A 20,974-nucleotide genomic window follows, 5' to 3' on the forward strand; every position below is an offset into this window, starting at 1 on the left:
GAATCTCCTCCACCCCCGTGCCTTGCCACTGAAGAGCTTGCCAACTACCTTTTTTTTTCCCTGGAAAAAAATCGAGTTAAAAAATGATTAAAAGATACAGAGCAAATACGACTCCTAACAACCACAGCAGACCAGGCAGACCACCAAAAGCCCATCAGATAAACAGTAGTAAAAGCTTTCATCTTTGAGAGAGAGGAGGAAATCAGTCCACTGTTGCTTCAGATCTGAAAAATTCGCTTTCTGTCCATCCTTCCACTGTGAGAAGACAACTCAACATTAAATGCTTAACAGAACTTTACAAAGAAGACTTAATAACTAAATATTAAATTTAGTATTTAATGTGGCCACTCTTGGCCCTCATTATAGCTCTCAATCCTTTTGGGAGCAGTTTTTCAAGATATCAGTTTTTTTCCTAATGCTGTAAAATGTAACTTGTACTTAATGGCCATTTTGAATCACATGGAAGAAAATGTGACTGAAAAAATCACAATGTCTAGTTTCTCTTTTTAGAATATTTCACAAATTTGTGGCCTTTATTTGCATCACATTTTGTGTGTAAAAGCCTGATTCTTGCTCAAAGTTTGCAATGACTCATTCTCAGCTTGCGCTGTCATGTAGCCTGTTAAGTCATTAGCTTCGCTATACAGAGTCCCGTGTTGCTATAGCCACATTTAGAAGTACAGGAGGAAAAAAAAACAGTTTTTCTGTACACGTTCTCTGTCCCTGAGGGCCTTGATACGTCTTGTCCAGAATAACTCCACTTTAGGAAAAAAGCTGACCTTAAAGTCTCCTAGACGTCTAACTGAGGTAACTCTAGCCTGAAGGTTTCTTTCTGGCTGATTATCACTGTATGTCAGATGGAGCTTCATACCAAGGAACAAACGGCCCTACTGAAAGGAAGGGGACAAAAAGAAGATGAGATGCAAGAACAAACCAGTCCTGTGCACAGTAAATGAATAAGAAACAATAACTCTAGTAAAATATTCATTCTCTTGTTGTATATTAATAATGATTAGTGGACTAAGCCAGTGTTCAAAGCAAAGGGAATTACGTTGACGGAGAGTGCTCCTTTAAATAATGCAACACGTTACTCTTTCTTCACCTCTCCACGCTTTTACAACTTTGACTCAATCATGGGTTGATGCCCAAAAAGAAAGAAGAAGAAGAAAAAAAAAAATCAAAGTCAGCCCTATCACTGCTGAATAATGCATGGACTTAAGTTCCCGATGTGGCATTTCAGATTCCCTCTGAGCCACATCTCCTTCTCTGCGGCTGCCAAAGAAATCCCCAAACAGCCAAAAAAGAAAGCAGGCTAAGCTGGGAGACTAGAGAGGAGAGCCATCTGTATCCGTGTGGGAACTAAAGATCCAGCCCAACATAAATGGCACCGCCTTTCATCTCAGGATGGTTACGAGGAGGTCGGCATCAATACGAAGCACGTCCCCGGTCAGAAATTTACATCTGACCGGAGCGAGTGAGTAGCTGAACATAGCACTACACCTTTTCCCTTTGACCTCTGTCCTTTGGTGCACATGCGGGACAGAATTAAAACCAGTGGGCGTCTTCAAGGTCACTAGCATACAGCGTCCTTTGAGGGAACAAATTGAGACAATAATAAGAGCAGGCACTCCTTTCTTTATTTCCTTAATGGCTTTGCCCTCCATTAGCCTGCCGAATTAAGACAGATAACTTCTCAAAGCTCATTCCACTGCTGCCAACCACGAGCGGGAACTACAAAAAACTTTACGACCTCGTCCCCAGAACATGCAAGAATGCCGCAATGTCCTTTCATTGGTAAACAAATCCTGTTAAGATTATCTTGCACCCTGCAGAGAAGTCGAATGAATCACCAAGCCACTATAACTGTTTTTAAATAAATAATATAGCCGCTGAAAAGGGCAACGGCTCGGCGCTGAATGGAATTTACAGCATATGAAATTTTTGTCCCATCAAGTGAGTGTTAGTGGGTGTCAGAACAGGATTAATACCCTTCACGCTCAACTGAGCCTTTTTAAACACATCTGTGTGAGTCTGTTAAGAGCTGGGAGGGCTAATTGAAATTCATTAGGACGAGCGACCTGCGTCCGAGAGAGAAGAGTAAACACGCCTATCGCTTGCTTCATCAGGGCCTGCTATGAGGACAGTTAGCAGACTTTAACTGCGGTAACCTCGCTTGCTTTGGCAAACTGTTATGAATGTTGCAGGGATGAAAGTACAGAGAATGATGGAATGTAGCACTACACTTGACCTCAGATGCTAACTTTGTTCACATTCATAACCTACAGAACTCACTTATGAACTCTACATAGGCTTTTAAAGAATCTTATGCCCACAACTGCAGGTAAAAGAGTTTGGTTTTAGCAGTCTTCACTTTTTCAATCCTTTAAACCATTTCATAATCATAAATGCTATTACTAGGGGCTGGCATTGGGGGTGGTGGTGTTAGTGACGTGGGGGGGTGTCGTAAGTAGCTAAAAGCCATCTTTTTTTTGTGCTATCCTGCATTATTTCAAATCTGAAAATAATCAAAAGCTTGGTTTGCTTATAAGGTGATAGATATATAGACAGACAGACAGACAGACAGACAGACACACAACACTATACAGTAACCAAGCAAAGGTAGGGCACATTTACTTAGTTAGACAGTACACTGTCAATTACACAGTTCATTTGCTGGGCACTAGCCTGCCTCCAGGTACTTTGTGGAGTAATAAAAGCCTCAGAAGTAACAAGTCATGTGGGTGAGAGTTGGCATGACGGAAAGTGTGGTGGTGCTGAACCTGAAGGTGGAAGCTGACCAGCATTCCCCTCTGCTGGGTTGGGGAATTTGTCCCAGCTTGCCACTTTTAAACTTCTGAACAGAACCTATGGCCTTGTGCTCCCCGTCCTTGAGGGACAGTGCTTGGCCTGGCCAGGAATAGTGGATGTCACTCATTCAGCATAGCTTTGTAGATACTGATAAACACGTTACCTGCACAGCCTTAGGTTAGGGGTTTAGACTGAGTATATGGCACAGTTTAAGAACCCTAGACAAAATAGCTGGTCTTTGCTGTTTTTTCTAGCAGCGTATTTACGTATAATTACTATTGTGTACATAATAAAATCTAATAGCAAGTAATGTCTAGAAGTAACAAAAAGCCAAAACTGAAGCTGTTTGGGACTATAGCGTTTTGGCTCACTGCCCCCTAGTGTGTGTGTGTTCACTAGTGTGTATGTGGTGTTTCACTTCACGGATGGGTTAAATGCGGAGGTGGAATTTCCCCAGTTGTGGGATCAAAAAAGTATCACTTAACTTAACTTAAAGGTTAATGATCGTTGAATGATTTGGTCTGTAGTTATCTATGCTACTTGTGGTTGCCCACACAGTCCCTCATTAAAGTCTACCTTCACTGGCCACTTTATAAGAAGCACAATAAATCTGTCACACACAATTTGTATTAGCCATCCTTTATCCCTTCTGTGGTCAGAGTGGTTGACAACTGTCACCCTAGTCATGATTGTAAACGCAGCTGTGCCTGGCACTGGAACAAGGGTATCATGCACAGCACAGCTGTGTTCAGTGAGAATGGTCTAAATAATATCTGTTGAACAGAAACTGACTAGTGATAAATGGGGTAGAGAAGAGCTGACAAACTGCAAGACAACAGATGGGCTACAGTCTGTAATCATGTATAGTATATATAGTAGACTAATAGCATAATTGGAGCTCACAAACTGTTGATAGAGTGAAAGTACAAGGTAGGTGTTGCTAATAAAGTGGATGTTGAGCGTATTTATGATAACACAGGGTGAATGGATTGTGCACTCACCCTGGCGATGAGCTCTCCCACCATGCCCGTCCAGGTTCCATTGGCTCCAGACACTCCATACACACCATCGCTTACCAGCTTAATGCGGTACTTGAACTTCAGGATGTCTGCCAGCTCCTTCAGCATGTCCACACAGAAGCCCTCATAGCGGTCATTACCCTGCAGGTCCTGGTAGTTGGATTTTAGCATCACGTAGGGATTCTCCTGTAAAGACAAAGAGTGAGCCATTATCCCATACCTTCCCTTCCCTGTTGAAAACCTGGAATGTTAAGAGTTCTTAATGTGGAATTCCAATGATTTATCAACATTTCTTTTTTTTATTAAGATTTAAACAGAGTAATTAAGAATGGTTTGATATTAAATGTGGCATTCAGACTCAGAATTGTTCAAAACAGTGGTGACAAAACCAGAAGTGTTTAATGCTTTTAAAAGGTACACCACAGAAAGTAATTGCATGGCTTATTCACAAATATGTTGCCTGATGCCTGAGACATAGTTTCATCATAGGTTTGCAAAAAATAAATCTAGGGTAGAGGGGTACATTATAAGGCAAAATAGTACCCCAAAACATTTTTTTTAGATTTACTATTTTCCCATCTTCAACATTACATATAAAACTCAGAAGACATTTGTAGTCACAACTGGTCATTTTTGATAATAAATGTATTTGTCTTGTAGACACCGTTACCACTGGTTCCTATCACCACCTCTGTAAAGAGTCACTAACTTGCTCTACAATAAACCCTCACACAGCATACCACTCTGCCAGACTTTACATCTCAACAACTGAATTATGCAGAAATTTTAAAAAATGGGTGGAATTACCTTTTAATGACTAGTGCAGCCTTTCCGAAAGTTTGGTCCTAATTTAGGATTTGTTTGCTCACACTGGCGAGAGAGGGTTTGATTTAGGCTAAGTGTGCACAGATTTATTAAACAAACCTGAATCAAAAGAAAGAAGCTTCCAATATTTCATTCTGCCACTTCTTCGCAAACATGTGGGTCGCCGTTTTATAGCGAGTGCCTTAATAAAAGAGTGTATCAAGTTTGTATGCGGGGGCGGGTAAAGCCATTTCCAAGGAACACTACATAAATCCTGGAACATTGTCACCTTGGAGATAAACACGCTTTGCTGAGTGAAACCAGCCATGTAAAAGCTTTTGAAAATGACTTTTTTTTGTTATAATGCTCTTTGAGAAAGTGAGCAGAGAAACGGTGTGTCTGATATGCTCTCGTAAGACACATGAAAATGGCTCCGTCGTGCTGGTGGCTGGCATTTTCGCCAGTAAACCTGAGCTGTTCAACTCAGATGCTTCGAGCACCAATTTGAATGAGGCAAGGAGATGTTTTGGCCCTTCCCATCACCATGGCAACACTCTTATGCCCCATCTGCCTGCTCCTGCATCTTTGACATTTGATTTGCCCTGTGGCTATGCTCCAACTAATCCAAGCCTAGTGCACCACCTCTCTTGTCCCTCCACAGTCTAAAGGGCTGCCTACTTAAGAGTTTGCACACATCAAATAAGCCAAAACTCTATGACCAAGCATGTAATATTTTATTTTAGCATTGATTTTCCTGTTTCAGACAAATTTCAGTCTATGTGCAACAAATGCCTCCAGTTCATGATCGCTCCTTAAGAGACACATTCAGAGATTTTATTCATCTGATGTGGAATTAACAAGTTCTGCGATTTGCCCAGCCTGTGATTTTCCCGATCTGTGATTTCAGCCTGTGACTGACTTAGTCTGCAATTTGTTCAATCTACAACATGCCCAGTCTGTGAATTGATCAGTCTGCAAATGATCTAGTCTGAGCTTGCCCAGTGTGATTTGCCCACTCTGCGATTTACCAAATCTGCAATTTGCCCATTCTGTAATTTGCTCAGTCTACAGTTGACCTAGTCTGTAATAAAGCTATCCTGTGATTTGCCCAGTCTGTGATTGACTGGTCTGTGACTTACCTATTCAGTGATTTGCCCTGTCTATAATTTGCCTGAACGTAGTCAGTGATTTAGTCAGTCTGTGATTTACCCAATTTGTGATTTGCTCAGTCTATGATTAACCTAATCTGTGATTTACCCATTCTATGATTCTGTCAATCTGTGATTGAACCTATCCTGATCTATGATGAACCTAGTCTGTGATTTGCCTGATCAGTGACTTACCTACTCAGTGTTTAATCAGTCTGTGATTTGCCAAGTCTGTCACTTACCCAGTCTGTAGCTTATCAAGTATATGATTGACACAGCCTGATTTACCCCATCTCATTTACCCATTCAGTGATTTGCCCATACTGTGACTGCATTAGTCTGTGATTTACCCGGTCTGCAATTGACTTAGCCTGCGATTTGCCCATCCTGCAAATGATCTAGTCTGTTATTCATTAGTCTGCATTTTGCCCAGTCTGTGCCTGACCTAGTCTGTGATTCACCCAGTCTGTAACTTACTCATTCTGTGATTTGCCCAGTCTGTTGTTGTCCCGTCCTGCGAAAGATCTAGTCTGCTCTTTATCAGTGTGCAGTTTGCCAGCCTGTGACTGACCTAGTCTGCGACTTGCCCCACCTGGCAACATACAGCAATGCATGGTTTCAACTGCCCTAACACATCTGATCCAGCTTACAAAAGGCTTAATAATCAGTTAATCAGCTTGATCTAGCGTGGAACAGCGATTAGCAATAGTCAACAACTGCACAAGAGGAAACTCTCAAGGGACGAAGTGGGAACAACAAAAACAACAATTAAAGTAAAAACAACTGTTCTGCTCCCAGAAAACAGAAGGGAAAATAATGCTTGCTTGATATCTGAAAATGATCACAGCCAGATCACATGAGTGAAGTGATTTATTTTGGGAATCGGGCACTCTTTGTTCGGAGTCCCTCAAAATGAAAGTTGGTTCAGTGAACAAGCTGTGTCTGTGCTTGATTATGTAGCATCTACACTAATATATCAGCAACTAATAAATGTCTAGTGTGAGCAGTACACGTTCAGATTTCTGAAAGTACTCCAGCTTATGAATGTGAAAGCGACTCATTGCAGGACAGCACAGAGAATTCACACAGACAGGCGTTATTTGCTGGGTCGTGATGAACGGCTACTGACAGACACCTTATACCTGACCAGGTGAACAACAGAAATCTCACAAAGGGAAAAATCATGGGTCCAGAGCACAGAGTGCTTGATAAATGCAAATCCTTCCATTTTGTTCATTAAATCGTTAAGTCTTCTATGCGTGTTACCTTTTGGCTCCACACCGACGCGGCTGCTGTGCTTCCTCCATGCTACGCGTGCGGCACAATATAAATGCAAATTTTCGTCGCTCCCAGCCTGGTGGAAGCACTCGAGCGTGGCGGCCGCAGTCATCCTCCAAACCCGAGCTTATTAAAAAGCAGCATTTCATGGGCTGGTTGCACATTAAGCAGCAGGTTGGGGTTGGGGAGGGAGGGATGGAAGACGCTAATAAACAAACCTTCTGGATTCAATTAATAGGTCTGCATGCTCTGAGAGAGGAGTGGGCTGCCCTAGCTCATTAAGCACTGACCCTAATGGCTGACTGGAACCCTCGGCTGATTGATGTGAGCGAAAGGCGGGGCAGACGATTATATATTTACATGGAATAACTGTAATAACCCATGATTAGTGGAGAGTGTGGAGAAAGGGGTGGAAAAATGCTTGAGGATGAGGGTCAGTAGCAGTGGACAAACAGGATCAGGCCTGGCATGAGGCCATCAATCTGAGCAGAATAGCTCCGGCGTCAATCAGCGGAGTGCAGCGGCCATCAGGCCAAGCAATCCTCTCTGCTAGGCACGAGTGCTTCCATAAAAGCTGCGGGTCACACAGGCGAGGGAAACTTTTCAGATTAATAGTGCCGACAGGAAGATTAAAGGCACTTTGAGTGTCAAGTCTGCCAAAGCTAACATCCCTCACTGCGTTGGGATCTGGGGCTGATTTGATTCTATTTGTTTTCCTGGAAGGCTGTCAACTGATGAAATCAATTTTACAAATGCAGCATGATGGCACAGTCCGCTTAGGTGTGTAAGAAAATGAAGGAAGCGAAGAAATAAATGAAAAGAAATCTTTGTTCACATCAAATGACAGAGTGGAAAGGGAAATGGAATTTGCAACTTAAAGTTCATCCACTGGTCTCCAAAATGTAGAAACATGCTCCACCTGTCAGCGGTCTGTCAGTCTGTGGGTGTATAACTTGTCATTGAATTTCACCTCAGACTGGAACACCACTTTCAGTTGCTAGAACCGTTAGCTTGTTCAAAAAAACAAACAATCAATCTAGAAAGGCCTGTTTGCTTCTTTAGTTTTGCCCTTTAGTTTTTCTCTAGTAATGGAAGCATATGTCACTCCAACTGGCATCACGCAAAATGCATGTCTAAATCATTACGCACTCACTTTAAACTGTGTCAGCTTGGGATTAGTTTTACATGAGGAGTTGGTGTTATGTAATTTTACCGGTGATTCTTAGATATTTAGGTTCCGTTTGAAAACGCTATCATAATCTGTGCAAAGGCAGTTCAATTGAACTCAAAATATGAAAATCTATTAAAACTTCCAGAAAAATGTGATTTTATGTGATGTTACCTGTTGGCTGTGAGTTCCATGTTAATGACGATGCTTTCACTTCAAGACAACAAGAGAGAGGATTAACAGAATACACACTAAATAAAAAGTTTTGACATGTTTTCTACTCTTTTCTGGTGTAAAGGCTGTGGACTTTAATGCGATTTCTTAAGCGAATTGATCATAAACATTACAAACATTCTGTGGTAAATTGGCAGTACCCCACCTCCCCATGGGCAACTCATGCCATATGAATAATATTATAGACTTGATTATGTGCTGTTTGACACTGAATGTATGGTAGGGGTGCTCAATCACGGGCTTAGAGATCTACCACCCTGTAGTTTAGCTCCACCCCTAATCTACTGCACCTGGTCCAGGTAATGAAGGCCTTCAGGGGTATCTGTCAGTTAGAGCCAGGTGTGCTGGATCTGAACTCTCCAGGGTGGCAGATATCCAGAATTGAGCACCCCTTCTGTATGATATACTGTAATCCACTAGTCACCAACCTTCCACCTGGAGATCTACCTTTCCTGCAGGTTTCATCTCCAACCGAAATCTAGCACACTGCATTCTGCTAATCACAGGCTTCTGCATGGAGTAAGTAAATAAATCAGTAATTAGATGGATCAGGTGAGAGTGATTAAAACTGAAGGAAGGTTAATCTACAAGAGCAGGTTTGATGACCACTGCTGTAATCTATACAAATGGACAGTATGTCTAATATACATCGATGGAAAATACTTGCTCTGTTGCTGTTATTTTGGAATATTTGTGCTTATAACACATACTTCAGCTTACATTTTCATTTAAACCTTTTCTGTCAGTAAGTCAAGTTGCTGCAGATATAAATTTATTATTATTATTATTATTATTATTATTAATATTATTATTATTTATTAGAAGAAAAAAAAATATATATATATTTTTTCTTCTTTAAAAACAAAGCAATGACCCACTTAGTTGAGGGTCAGACAGATTCCAACACCAGAAGTGATTACAGTAGCAGCATCTGGCATAAAGGTAAACTTAAATTGGTGTTGCCTGTCAGACATCTGGAACATAATAATGGTCTTTTCACTGCTGCTTTCCTTGCAGCGCAGGCAAGAAGAGCGAGGGGGCCACAAGAAATTGCCACTGCATTCTGATTTCCAGGGTTTTTAGGGCAGCAGACTTTATCATCAACCTTCATCGTCCTCACCTCGGTTATACTTTCAAATGCATTTGCTTAGTGCCACAATATTGGCTTCCTCAGAAAATCCAGTAAATTCTCATAATCCCTGTAGCTTTATAGGTTTCCATAGCAGCTTCATACCATGAGAGATTAAAAATGTATTGGCTCTGTTCAGGTTGGTGGGGTTTGCATTTACATTTTAGACCATAGTCCAGTAAAACGGGTCTTTGCTGTTTGTGTTGACGGACAGGTGAGACCAGAATAGTCTGAGAGGTCTGCTTTCCATTTGCTGGGTCAGAACACTGATTCACTCATCTGTCACACAGATGACGGACTAAAGGCTGTTACACATTGAACACCACAAAAATTTTATTTTACATCTTATACACGTTTTTGAACAAACAGCCAGAATGTCTTTAAGTTAGAAAGTTATCCTTTGCTCATTATAGAATGACCAAACGGTACCACTGGGTAGGCTAATTTCCATTTTGGCAAAAGTGAAAGAGGCACAAAGAGTTTCATCCCCTTATTCAGGAGCTGAAACTCTGCTCAGGCTTTTGCACAAACAGTGTATGTTTTCACGCCATTACCGAAACACATAGAAGGAGCCTTATTTTAGCCACTCTCATTGCGTTTTACAGCAAGGTGTGAGACTGTATCCCTGTCCCTCATGACCAGTTAGATCCCATGAGGTGTTAGATCCCATTATTTTGAAGTGTAGGTGTGTCTCAAAGTCTGCAAATCAGTAAGTAACGTTAAGAATTGTCACTACCAAAAAACACATTTTCTGCAATTAAGTAAACTTTTTTGAGTTTTATTGAAAAATATTAAGTGTGTATAACTGTTTGCTAGGCATGTAAATGGCCAGAGGTACAACTTTCACAGTGAAACAGTCACTGCTATGATTGGTTTGTATATCATTTTGCCCTATGACCCACTTATGCTGCGGACCACTCAATGAAAATGGTACACACACTCCACACTATGTTCAGCCCGCAGAATCTCGTCCCAAGCGAGCACTTTCTGTAAACAGTGCAGTCTCCTCAGAGCTATTAAGAAAGTACACAAGCTCCTGCAGGGCAGCTATTGCGGTTTAGTCTGGTTTACCCAGGAAAGCAACAAGCGTCTACGACAAACTGACCTGAGCTGCAAGAAAATGTGCAATCTGGCCCAGAAGCTCAGGTGGAAATCAATCCCTTCGCAATGTGTGTATGTGTGTGTTCACTGCTGATGACAGGCCTTCAGAACAGAAACACACGTGTGGAAAAAAGCAGGTGGAGTGGGAGTGTAGCAGGTGCTGAGTCTTGCGGGATGTTCTTGGCTGTGTGTGGAGAGTGTGGTGAGATAAAGCAGACACGGCAATCAGGCTGTGATGAATGAGCTGAGATAGTGGTGAAATTGCTCCTTGGTGGCTTTTTAACTCCAGCCCAAGCATTCGCACAGCTTTAAAGGCAAATCAACACCTGGAGCTGCCTTCAGGAAGCACCAACATTTCTTCATTTGTAATAAAACGGCTGAACGGAAACCAAGAATTCCTCCTCTAATCTTCTCTCCAATACACACGAATAAGAAACAGCACTGGGCTGTGTAGGGAATCCTGATCTGTTCATTCATCAGGTGTTTCTTGAAGAGAATGAAAACGGACTTCTCACTGTTCTCTGCACAGTCTATAAGCAGCTGATTTGAGCAGCGGTAATGTCTCTTTATTAGCTATTAAAATGCCTCATCTAACACACACAGCCCCTCATAGAGACTCACTTCACTCTTACACTTTTACATGAATTGTGGATCTCTCTCTCTCTTTCTCTCTTTCCCCCTCTCTATCTCTCCCTCTTTTCACTACTCATATTTCTCTCCCCTTTTCTCTCACTCTATCTTTCCTCCCCCTCACTCCCTCACCCTCTTTCCTTTCTAACCCTGGCTCCCTTTCTCTCTGTCCTGCTTTCCCCTTCCCTCCTTCCCCTCACCATCACTTGCTCTCCTCTCTTTTATCTCTCTCCCTCTTTCTCTCTTTTTGTCACTACCCCATTTCACTCTCTTTCTCCGACTCTCACTCATTCTTTCTCACCCTGTCTCTTTCTCTCCCCCTTCCTCCTTTATTTATCTTTTCTTCCTTCTCCTTTGTTCCTCTCACTGTCTTTCTCCCTTTTGCTCTTTTATCCTCTATTCCTCTTTCTTTCCCTTTTTCTCTTGTCCCATCGCCTCCCTCTTTTCTCTCACACATTCTCTATCCTTCTTTCTTTTTCTCTTCCTTTTTTCTCCACCCTTTTTTCTGTCCCTTCTCCTTTTTTCTCTCTCCTCCCTTTTTTCTTTCCCTTTCTCCCCTTCCTTGCTCTCTTCCTGTCTCTCGCTCTCCCTTTCTCCCATCCCTTTTTAATTCTCTTTCAACCTCTCTTCTGCTCTCTCTTGTCATCTCTCTTTCTCTGTTATTCATTACCCTATTTTGCTCTCTCTTTCTTCCACTCTCTCTCTTTCTGCCTCTCTTTTATTCACTTTCTCTGCCTCTCTTCTTCCTCCCTCCTTTTCTCAATCCCATCCTTTTCTCAGTCTGTGTGGGGTGGTTGGTCAGTGTAGTGGGGAACACCTCGGCCTTCTACGCTGTAGACTGGGGTTCAACCCCCACCTGGGCAAACACCCTACACTATACCAATAAGAGTCCTTGGGCAAGACTCCTAACACTGCCTTGGCCTATCTGTGTAAAAATAATCAAATTGTAAGTCGCTCTGGATAAGAACGTCAGCCAAATGCCATAAATAAATAAATGTATCTCTTTAACTCACTTTCATTTTCTATTCTTTCTATTTCTTCTCTTACTTCTGCTGTCTCTTTTCCTCTCTCACTTTCTGTTCTCTCTCTCTCTCTCTCACTCTGAAATGCAAAGAATCATCAGATTAAAGGAGGCGGGTCTGGTCACTCTGAGGCACCTGGTGGAAACTGCAGGCGGCTCTGGATGAGACGGAGACACTGGCCCTAAGATTGGGCATGAGGTCGATGAGGGCTGCTGGCCAGTTGCTCCACAGGCTTAAAGAACAATTGACTGATGAAGACCAGACTCTGCTGAGGGGAGGGACACCGGGACTGGCAGGACGGTGAAGATGGGAGCCCTTTCTGCGTCTTTGGGTCAGCCCCAAATTGACCATTTTTGGCACAAAGGGCCTTCTTTAAGTGCTAAATGGACCAAAAGACATGTGGTTTGACTGTTTTTATGCCAAGACCTTGTACAGGGGGTGCATGAAGGTGCACAATCTGTCTGGCTGGGTGGACACTCCCTGGAGGGCACACTTTGGCCTTGGCAGTGAGGTCAAACCAGCATGGAGAGCACAATACAAACCACCATTGACCAAGTCAGCAGGAGAGTTACAGCGGAGAGTTTTACATGGTGTAGTTGCTGTTAAAGCTTTTGGGTCTATTTTAAACCCTCTGAGTGGCCTTTTTGTGTTAAAAGGGAAACTGTTTTTCATTGTTTTCCACAATGTAAAAGATTAAAAGTGTTGTTTGAGATTTTAACTTCTCCTTTTACTTGTTTTGATGAATGTTTTACTAATAAAGTCTTAATTTTGGGTTTTCCATAAAGAAGAAGAAAAAGTGTCATTTGATCAATTTTACTTTGGGTGAAGCCAAGACGGCAATTTATTTTAGAAGAAAGAAAAAATGGACTCGGGGTCATGACTGTGATGTTTGTTTGCTCTTTAAAAGGTTGACACACAAGGATCAAGGTGGATTTTATTTTGGAGGATGCTATGAAGGATCATGATGGTTTTGAGATGGTGTGGGATTATGGGGGTCCGTTTGTAAAATCCCTGATGGAATTTTAACCTTTCGCTGACCTTTTACAGTGAAGCACGTCATGGTGGTTTTTTTTGTTTTACTTTTGTTGTCTTAGTTTTTTAATGTGGCTTTGCTGTTACCGATGACCCAGTGGAGTAAATAAAGTTTGGTTGAAACTCAACTCTCTCGCTCACTTTCATCCTCTACCATTCTCTCCTTCTTCCTTTCCCTCTCCCCTCTGTTTTTTGCTTGCTCCCTTCCTCTTTTTCTCTCTTTGACTTTCTCTTTTATTATCTATTCTTCTTTTTCTCCCTCTCCCTTCCCTCTTTCTCTCTTTCATCTCTGTTCTTCTTTCTTGCTCTTTTTCTCCTTCTCCCCTTCCCTCTCCCGTTTTTCACTCCCTCTCTTCCTCTTTTTCTCTCTTTCACTAACTCTTTCATTCTGTATTCTTCTTTTCTCCCTCTCTCCCCTACGTCTGTTCCCTCTCTTTCACTCACTCTCTCACTCTGTTCTTCTTTTTTGCTCTTTTTCTTTCCCTGCTCCCTCCTTTTTTCTTTTCCATCCTCTCACTCTCCCGTTCTCCTATTCTATCTCTCTTTCTTTTATTCTCTGTTCTGCTCTCTTTTTCATCTCTATCTCTTCCCCCACTTTCTCTTTCTTTCTCTTTCTCTCTTTTTATCTCTCTCTCCTGCTGTCTTTTTCTGTCCATCTCTCTCTCTCCCTCTCTCTCCCTCTGTGTCCCTCTCTCTCTCCCTCTCTCTCTCCCCCTCTCCCTCCTCTTCGCTCTCTCTCTCTCTCTCTCTCTGTCTCTCTCTCTCTCTCTCTCCCTCTGTGTCCCTCTCTCTCTCCCTCTCCCTCCTCTTCGCTCTCTCTCTCTCTGTCTCTCTCTCTCTCTCTCTCTCTCTCTCTCTCTCTCTCTCTCTCCCTCTCTCTCTCTCTCTCTCCCTCTGTGTCCCTCTCTCTCTCCCTCTCCCTCCTCTTCGCTCTCTCTCTCTCTCTCTCTCTCTCTCTCTCTCTCTCTCTCTCTCTCTCTCTCTCTCTCTCTCTCTGTCTCTCTCTGGCAGGTGCAGAGAGGCATGACCCGCTGCAGTGGAATAAGATCAGCCCTCAGGCTGTTGTGGATGGAGGGAGAGTTCCATCTCCCCACAGTGATAGGGCACAGGAGACGCAGGGCAAAAATTGCTGCCAAATAACGGCCCAGGATTACATCTTCAATCGTTGGCCACTGCCCCGGAGATATCTCGCTCCCACTCGTTGGCTAAGCAGGTCGCCGCTCTCCACAATAGAAGAGGATGAATCCTTATTTAGATCAGCAGTGAGTCCAGAAAAAAAACAAAAACAAACAAAAAAAAACTGCTGTTTCACCAGACAGATACTCTGAAAGACCACAGGACATTTTCTAATTGAAGGTTTGAGGTGTGTGAGGAGGTTCCTCAGTGATTCTGGACGAGTAGGGACCACAGCACTGCTTAATCCAGTTAACACTTTACCTACTCTAGCTCTTAAGCAGACAGGAGGCATACATGTTTTAATATATTACCTAGTATAATAGACCAGATCCAGATATTCAGCTAATTGACCTCATCAGAACTAACATCCCACCAGCAGTACATGCAACTGTAAGCACTCACATATGAAAATATGCTACATTATTTAGTAGATACTCTTATCAATCTTATCAAATGCAACTGTAGGTAAATGTACCATGGTGAGTCCAAGGAATCATGTATAGCAATAACAGTACCATTTCTGCCCGGATGGGGAACTGAACCCCTGTCTGATGCTACAAAGAGGGCTGCAATTATCTGCTTTGATGGCAATATCCAAACAATAATAGTAACTACAATTACTTATTTATCCCTAGCTATCACATGAAGTACAGTCCAGTAACTGGCCCACAATCACAACTTTCATCCAGCCTAAATATTGCCATGAAATGCTGTCATCAGGGTGCCATGAACGCATTTAGGCCACATTTGATTTAAATTAGGATATTTGATAGCTCCTAGTATTAAGACTGTGTTGGACAACCTATTTTTTTCAGTCAACAGAAAACATACATAAGCCAACACACTGACGTTTCTCTGTCAAAAGTGTTGAATTAAGCGCTCCAGTAAGAGGAAAGGGAACCCCTTGCAGGTTCCATGTATTTCCTTAAGCAAAACTTGAATGTCCTAACCAAATGAACACATTTACAACAGGTCACCATGTTTTACCATTTTCATTGTGTTCAATATTAGATTCCTGCCCTGGATGAATTGAAAATGCCATGACCAGAATTTTATGCATTAGTCTGGCACACTGAAGTGTAATTTGGCTCTACTTCTTGTGGGACCCACCAAACCTGCCTGGTGATGCCTAAACCCATTGTTTACGACCTAAATAATATATTTTAATTCATTAACTGAGAAAAGGTAGGTTAATAGACCTACTTGCTGTCCTTTCTTGTAAACATCTAAGAGTGAAAATCATTTTACTCATACAGATAATCCCAGTAAGCAGCACTTGTGAAAAAACAATATATAGTTCACCTTATAGTCTTATTTTCCACCAGGGGACCCAAATGACTTCTGCCTCAATTCCAATGCTGCAAGAGCCAAATGAGCGTGTTTAAACGTGGGCCACTCTTGGCTCACTCATGGTTTGCTAGTGCCGACAGCGGGCCCACAGGAATGGCCCACATGCTATCTGGGTCAGTGAATAATATATCTATAAATCTATGAAATTGAGATGTAAAATATATTACGGAGTGAGGAACTGGAGTTCAGGCCCCATTCCTTAGAGTTTAAGGAGTTAACAAGGCCTTCCTAAACGCAGGTCATATACCAAAATGTCAAGAGAGGCAGTAATCCAGGACCCAGGCTGGAAGGCACATGGCTTAAAGTCTACAGCATCCCGGATGAAAGTGGAAATGTGAGGGCTGGTGGAGGAGCTGCAGGACTCACCAGGATAGTGGTGATGATGAGCGTAGTGTTGAAGAGCGTGTCTGTCACATTGAGTGAGGGAAGCTTTCTCTCCATGGACAGCCCCTGTTCTGAGTGCCACTGGCCAATCTGCAGGTGGAACACACATGCACACAGAAAGAGAGTGAGAGAGAGGGAGAGAGAGGGTTATATAAGCCTCTGAGCAGGGTCTCTCAGAACATCCACTATTCAAAACTAAACATGAAAAAAAGCACTGTCATTAACTCCCTCAGCAGGTTTGTGCAGAGAAACATGCAAAAGAGCAGAGCACCTCGGAAGGATCCGTGTCAGGGCGGCCGTTCAATCAGAAGCACAACAGAAAGCTTTCATTAACTCAAATCACACCTCTATCCTCCGAGGCGAGTGGATGTCCTCATTATCATTCCGGCTCCACTGTCTCCCGTCCGCCAGGCCTCTGCTCACACTGCCTTTGTACAGGTGGCTAAAAACCCCACCCAGCACACATGGTGCTCCTCAATCACCCATTTTTTTTTTCAGTGTAATTACAGACTGGCATGGTTCAGCAGGCCTCCTGCTTGATGTCTTTTGCGGAGTTACTGCTCCATTTATCTTCTCCAACAAATCGATCCTGTGTGCGCTCCAAACCAAAATGCCAGAGACGGGCAGGCAAACAACAACACCGCAGCTCAGTCATACACTCTTCATAGAGGAAAAATCTGCTACAGAAGATGTACAAAAAAGTGACGGTACGTCCGCTGGACCCTCACGTTTACCAACATTTCTGCTGCTTTGCTTCACAAGCCACTCTACAGCATATGCAATGTAGAGGTATTGTTTATCCTAATACTTTGTTTTGCCACATTCAACTTCATCAAAGTAGCTAAATTGGTTATGAAAAAGTTTCTTTACAGATTTCATTACAGGGCCCACAATGAGAGGCAGTGTTTATCCTGACAGCCACTGAATATTCTGAATGAAATAAGATACAAACTCATGAAAAAGCCCACAACACATCAGAATACTATGATAAAAGACTGAAAGATGCACAAGCCTATACTATTACACACTTACCGAGACTGTGGAATAAAACTGAAAGATAAAAACTATGGAAAAATAAAACACTTGTTTTTATTTACATCTAATCCATTCAGATCCTATATTAATTATGAGCACCTTAATACATTTTCTAAACATTTCTGAATATTTCACGTCTTATTCACCAGGGTATATTTTGCGTTTTTCATTTTGAATTTACATGACCAAATAATAAAGCATTCAGGAACTGCATCAAATATATTTTATTTATTTATTTTATTAATTAAGTTCCCCTCAAATAACAGAACATGTGTTTTATGATCATACACATATTGCTACATGCTTATAATTTACTGCTGAAGGCCAAACATCTTACACACTCTTATTCTTACAGAGTATATCACTGTTTACAGTTTATAGCCCAGAAAATGGGTCGACTTTCAGTAGAAAAAAAATTGTGAGTTCAGCTTCTTTTACTATAAGGGTTTAAAATTACACTACCCATCTATTTGACTGGAAAGAAGACAGTCACAGCCTCATACGGCACCTACCTTTTGAATGTAGCTTATGAAATATGAAAGTTATGAAGAATATGACGAAGTGCGTTTTGGAACCACCGGTGATCTCAAGGAGTTGAAAAGGTTAATGTTGTACTGATCCATGTTGTCAGCTACCTTAGGATAAAAAGTCTAATCGCCATCATTTTTGGCATTACAATCACTAGTGTGTCACCAGGAAATAACCGGTCAGGAGCCTAAAAGAGGAACAACACCTCAGAGCAAGAAGGGCCTGGAGTTTGTTCTTCCTGTGTGCTCCAGTTTCCTCCCACAGTTCAAAGACATGCAGCTGAGCGAACTGTTAGAACTTAGAAGTAGAATGAGTGAAAGCTTTGAGGGCATCAATCATGCATTACTTATGTCATCATTCACTTGACAACAAGCGCACTTTTTGTTTGGCGTGAGGCTGGTATGACCACACAGAGTGATCTGAACATGCCAGTGGAGCAGTGCACTGTAGAAACAGAATGGTTCTGACCGGTGCACTGTAGAAACAGAATGGTTCTGACCGGTGCACTGTAGAAACAGAATAGTTCTGACCGGTGCATTGTAGAAACAGAATGGTTCTGACCGGTGCACTGTAGAAAGAGAATGGTTCTGACCGGTGCACTGTAGAAACAGAATAGTTCTGACCGGTGCATTGTAGAAACAGAATGGTTCTGACCGGTGCACTGTAGAAACAGAATGCTTCTGACCCGTGCACTGTAGAAACAGAATGGTTCTGACCGGTGCACTGTAGAAACAAAATGGTTCTGACCGGCCCATTGTAGAAACAGAATAGTTCTGACCGGTGCATTGTAGAAACAGAATGGTTCTGACCGGTGCACTGTAGAAACAGAATAGTTCTGACCGGTGCACTGTAGAAACAAAATGGTTCTGACCGGCGCATTGTAGAAACAGAATAGTTCTGACCGGTGCATTGTAGAAACAGAATGGTTCTGACCGGTGCACTGTAGAAACAGAATAGTTTTGACCGGTGCACTGTAGAAACAGAATAGTTCTGACCGGTGCACTGTAGAAACAGAATGGTTCTGACCAGTGCACTGTAGAAACAGAATAGTTCTGACCGGCGCACTGTAGAAACAGAATAGTTCTGACCGGTGCACTGTAGAAACAGAATGATTCTGACCGGTTCACTGTAGAAACAGAATAGTTCTGACCGGTTCACTGTAGAAACAGAATAGTTCTGACCGGTGCACTGTAGAAACAGAATGGTTCTGACCGGTGCACTGTAGAAACAGAATAGTTCTGACCGGTGCATTGTAGAAACAGAATAGTTCTGACCGGTGCATTGTAGAAACAGAATGGTTCTGACCGGTGCACTGTAGAAACAGAATAGTTCTGACCGGTGCACTGTAGAAACAAAATGGTTCTGACCGGCGCATTGTAGAAACAGAATAGTTCTGACCGGTGCATTGTAGAAACAGAATGGTTCTGACCGGTGCACTGTAGAAACAGAATAGTTTTGACCGGTGCACTGTAGAAACAGAATAGTTCTGACCGGTGCACTGTAGAAACAGAATGGTTCTGACCGGTGCACTGTAGAAACAGAATAGTTCTGACCGGCGCACTGTAGAAACAGAATAGTTCTGACCGGTGCACTGTAGAAACAGAATGGTTCTGACCGGTGCACTGTAGAAACAGAATAGTTCTGACCGGCGCACTGTAGAAACAGAATAGTTCTGACCGGTTCACTGTAGAAACAGAATGGTTCTGACCGGCGCACTGTAGAAACAGAATGGTTCTGACCGGTTCACTGTAGAAACAGAATGGTTCTGACCGGCGCACTGTAGAAACAGAATGGTTCTGACCGGTTCACTGTAGAAACAGAATGGTTCTGACCGGCGCACTGTAGAAACAGAATGGTTCTGACCGGCGCACTGTAGAAACAGAATAGTTCTGACCGGTGCACTGTAGAAACAGAATGGTTCTGACCGGTGCATTGTAGAAACAGATTAGTTCTGACTGGTGCACTGTAGAAACAGAATAGTTCTGACCGGTGCACTGTAGAAACAGAATAGTTCTGACCGGTGCACTGTAGAAACAGATTGGTTCTGACCGGTGCACTGTAGAAACAGAATAGTTCTGACCGGTGCATTGTAGAAACAGAATAGTTCTGACCGGTGCATTGTAGAAACAGAATGGTTCTGACCAGTGCACTGTAGAAACAGAATAGTTCTGACCGGTGCACTGTAGAAACAAAATGGTTCTGACCGGCCCATTGTAGAAACAGAATAGTTCTGACCGGTGCATTGTAGAAACAGAATAGTTCTGACCGGTGCATTGTAGAAACAGAATGGTTCTGACCGGTGCACTGTAGAAACAGAATAGTTCTGACCGGTGCACTGTAGAAACAAAATGGTTCTGACCGGCGCATTGTAGAAACAGAATAGTTCTGACCGGTGCATTGTAGAAACAGAATGGTTCTGACCGGTGCACTGTAGAAACAGAATAGTTTTGACCGGTGCACTGTAGAAACAGAATAGTTCTGACCGGTGCACTGTAGAAACAGAATGGTTCTGACCAGTGCACTGTAGAAACAGAATAGTTCTGACCGGTGCACTGTAGAAACAAAATAGTTCTGACCGGTGCACTGTAGAAACAGAATAGTTTTGACCGGCGCACTGTAGAAACAGAATAGTTCTGACCGGCGCACTGTAGAAACAGAATGGTTCTGACCGGCGCACTGTAGAAACAGAATAGTTCTGACCGGTGCATTGTAGAAACAGAATGGTTCTGACCGGTGCACTGTAGAAACAGAATAGTTCTGACCGGTGCACTGTAGAAACAGAATGGTTCTGACCGGTGCACTGTAGAAACAGAATAGTTCTGACCGGTGCACTGTAGAACCATTCTGTTTGAACCTCTGGGGGCACTGTAGAAACCAAATGTTTTTTTGGGGGGCAGTCATGGGCTGGAGGGAACTGGCCCTGTGACCGGAATGTTGCCGGTTCGATCCCCAGCACCGACAGTCCATGACTGAGGTGTCCTTGAGCAAGACACCTAACCCCCAATTGCTCCCTGGATGCCATGTATAGGGCTGCCCACCGCTCCGGGCAACTGTGCTCACTGCCCCCTAGTGTGTATGTGGTGTTTCACTTCACGGATGGGTTAAATGCGGAGGTGGAATTTCCCCGT

The 20,974-nt window shown here is 42.7% G+C and overlaps 1 protein-coding gene across 2 annotated transcripts in view; it reads right to left on the minus strand.

Annotated features, from left to right (window-relative positions):
- Positions 1-20,974, minus strand: part of grik4 (glutamate receptor, ionotropic, kainate 4) — a 598,764-nt gene that overhangs the window by 34,765 nt on the left and 543,025 nt on the right. For both annotated transcript variants that reach the window (XM_037546764.1, XM_037546765.1), the window contains 2 exons: positions 16,266-16,373; positions 3,810-4,013 (listed from right to left, as the gene is read on the minus strand). In XM_037546764.1, coding sequence (XP_037402661.1) covers positions 3,810-4,013; positions 16,266-16,373 — 312 coding nt within the window. The remainder of the gene's footprint in view (positions 1-3,809; positions 4,014-16,265; positions 16,374-20,974) is intronic.

Source organism: Pygocentrus nattereri, chromosome 17 (genome assembly GCF_015220715.1).
Source record: "Pygocentrus nattereri isolate fPygNat1 chromosome 17, fPygNat1.pri, whole genome shotgun sequence".
Taxonomy (NCBI): domain Eukaryota; kingdom Metazoa; phylum Chordata; class Actinopteri; order Characiformes; family Serrasalmidae; genus Pygocentrus; species Pygocentrus nattereri.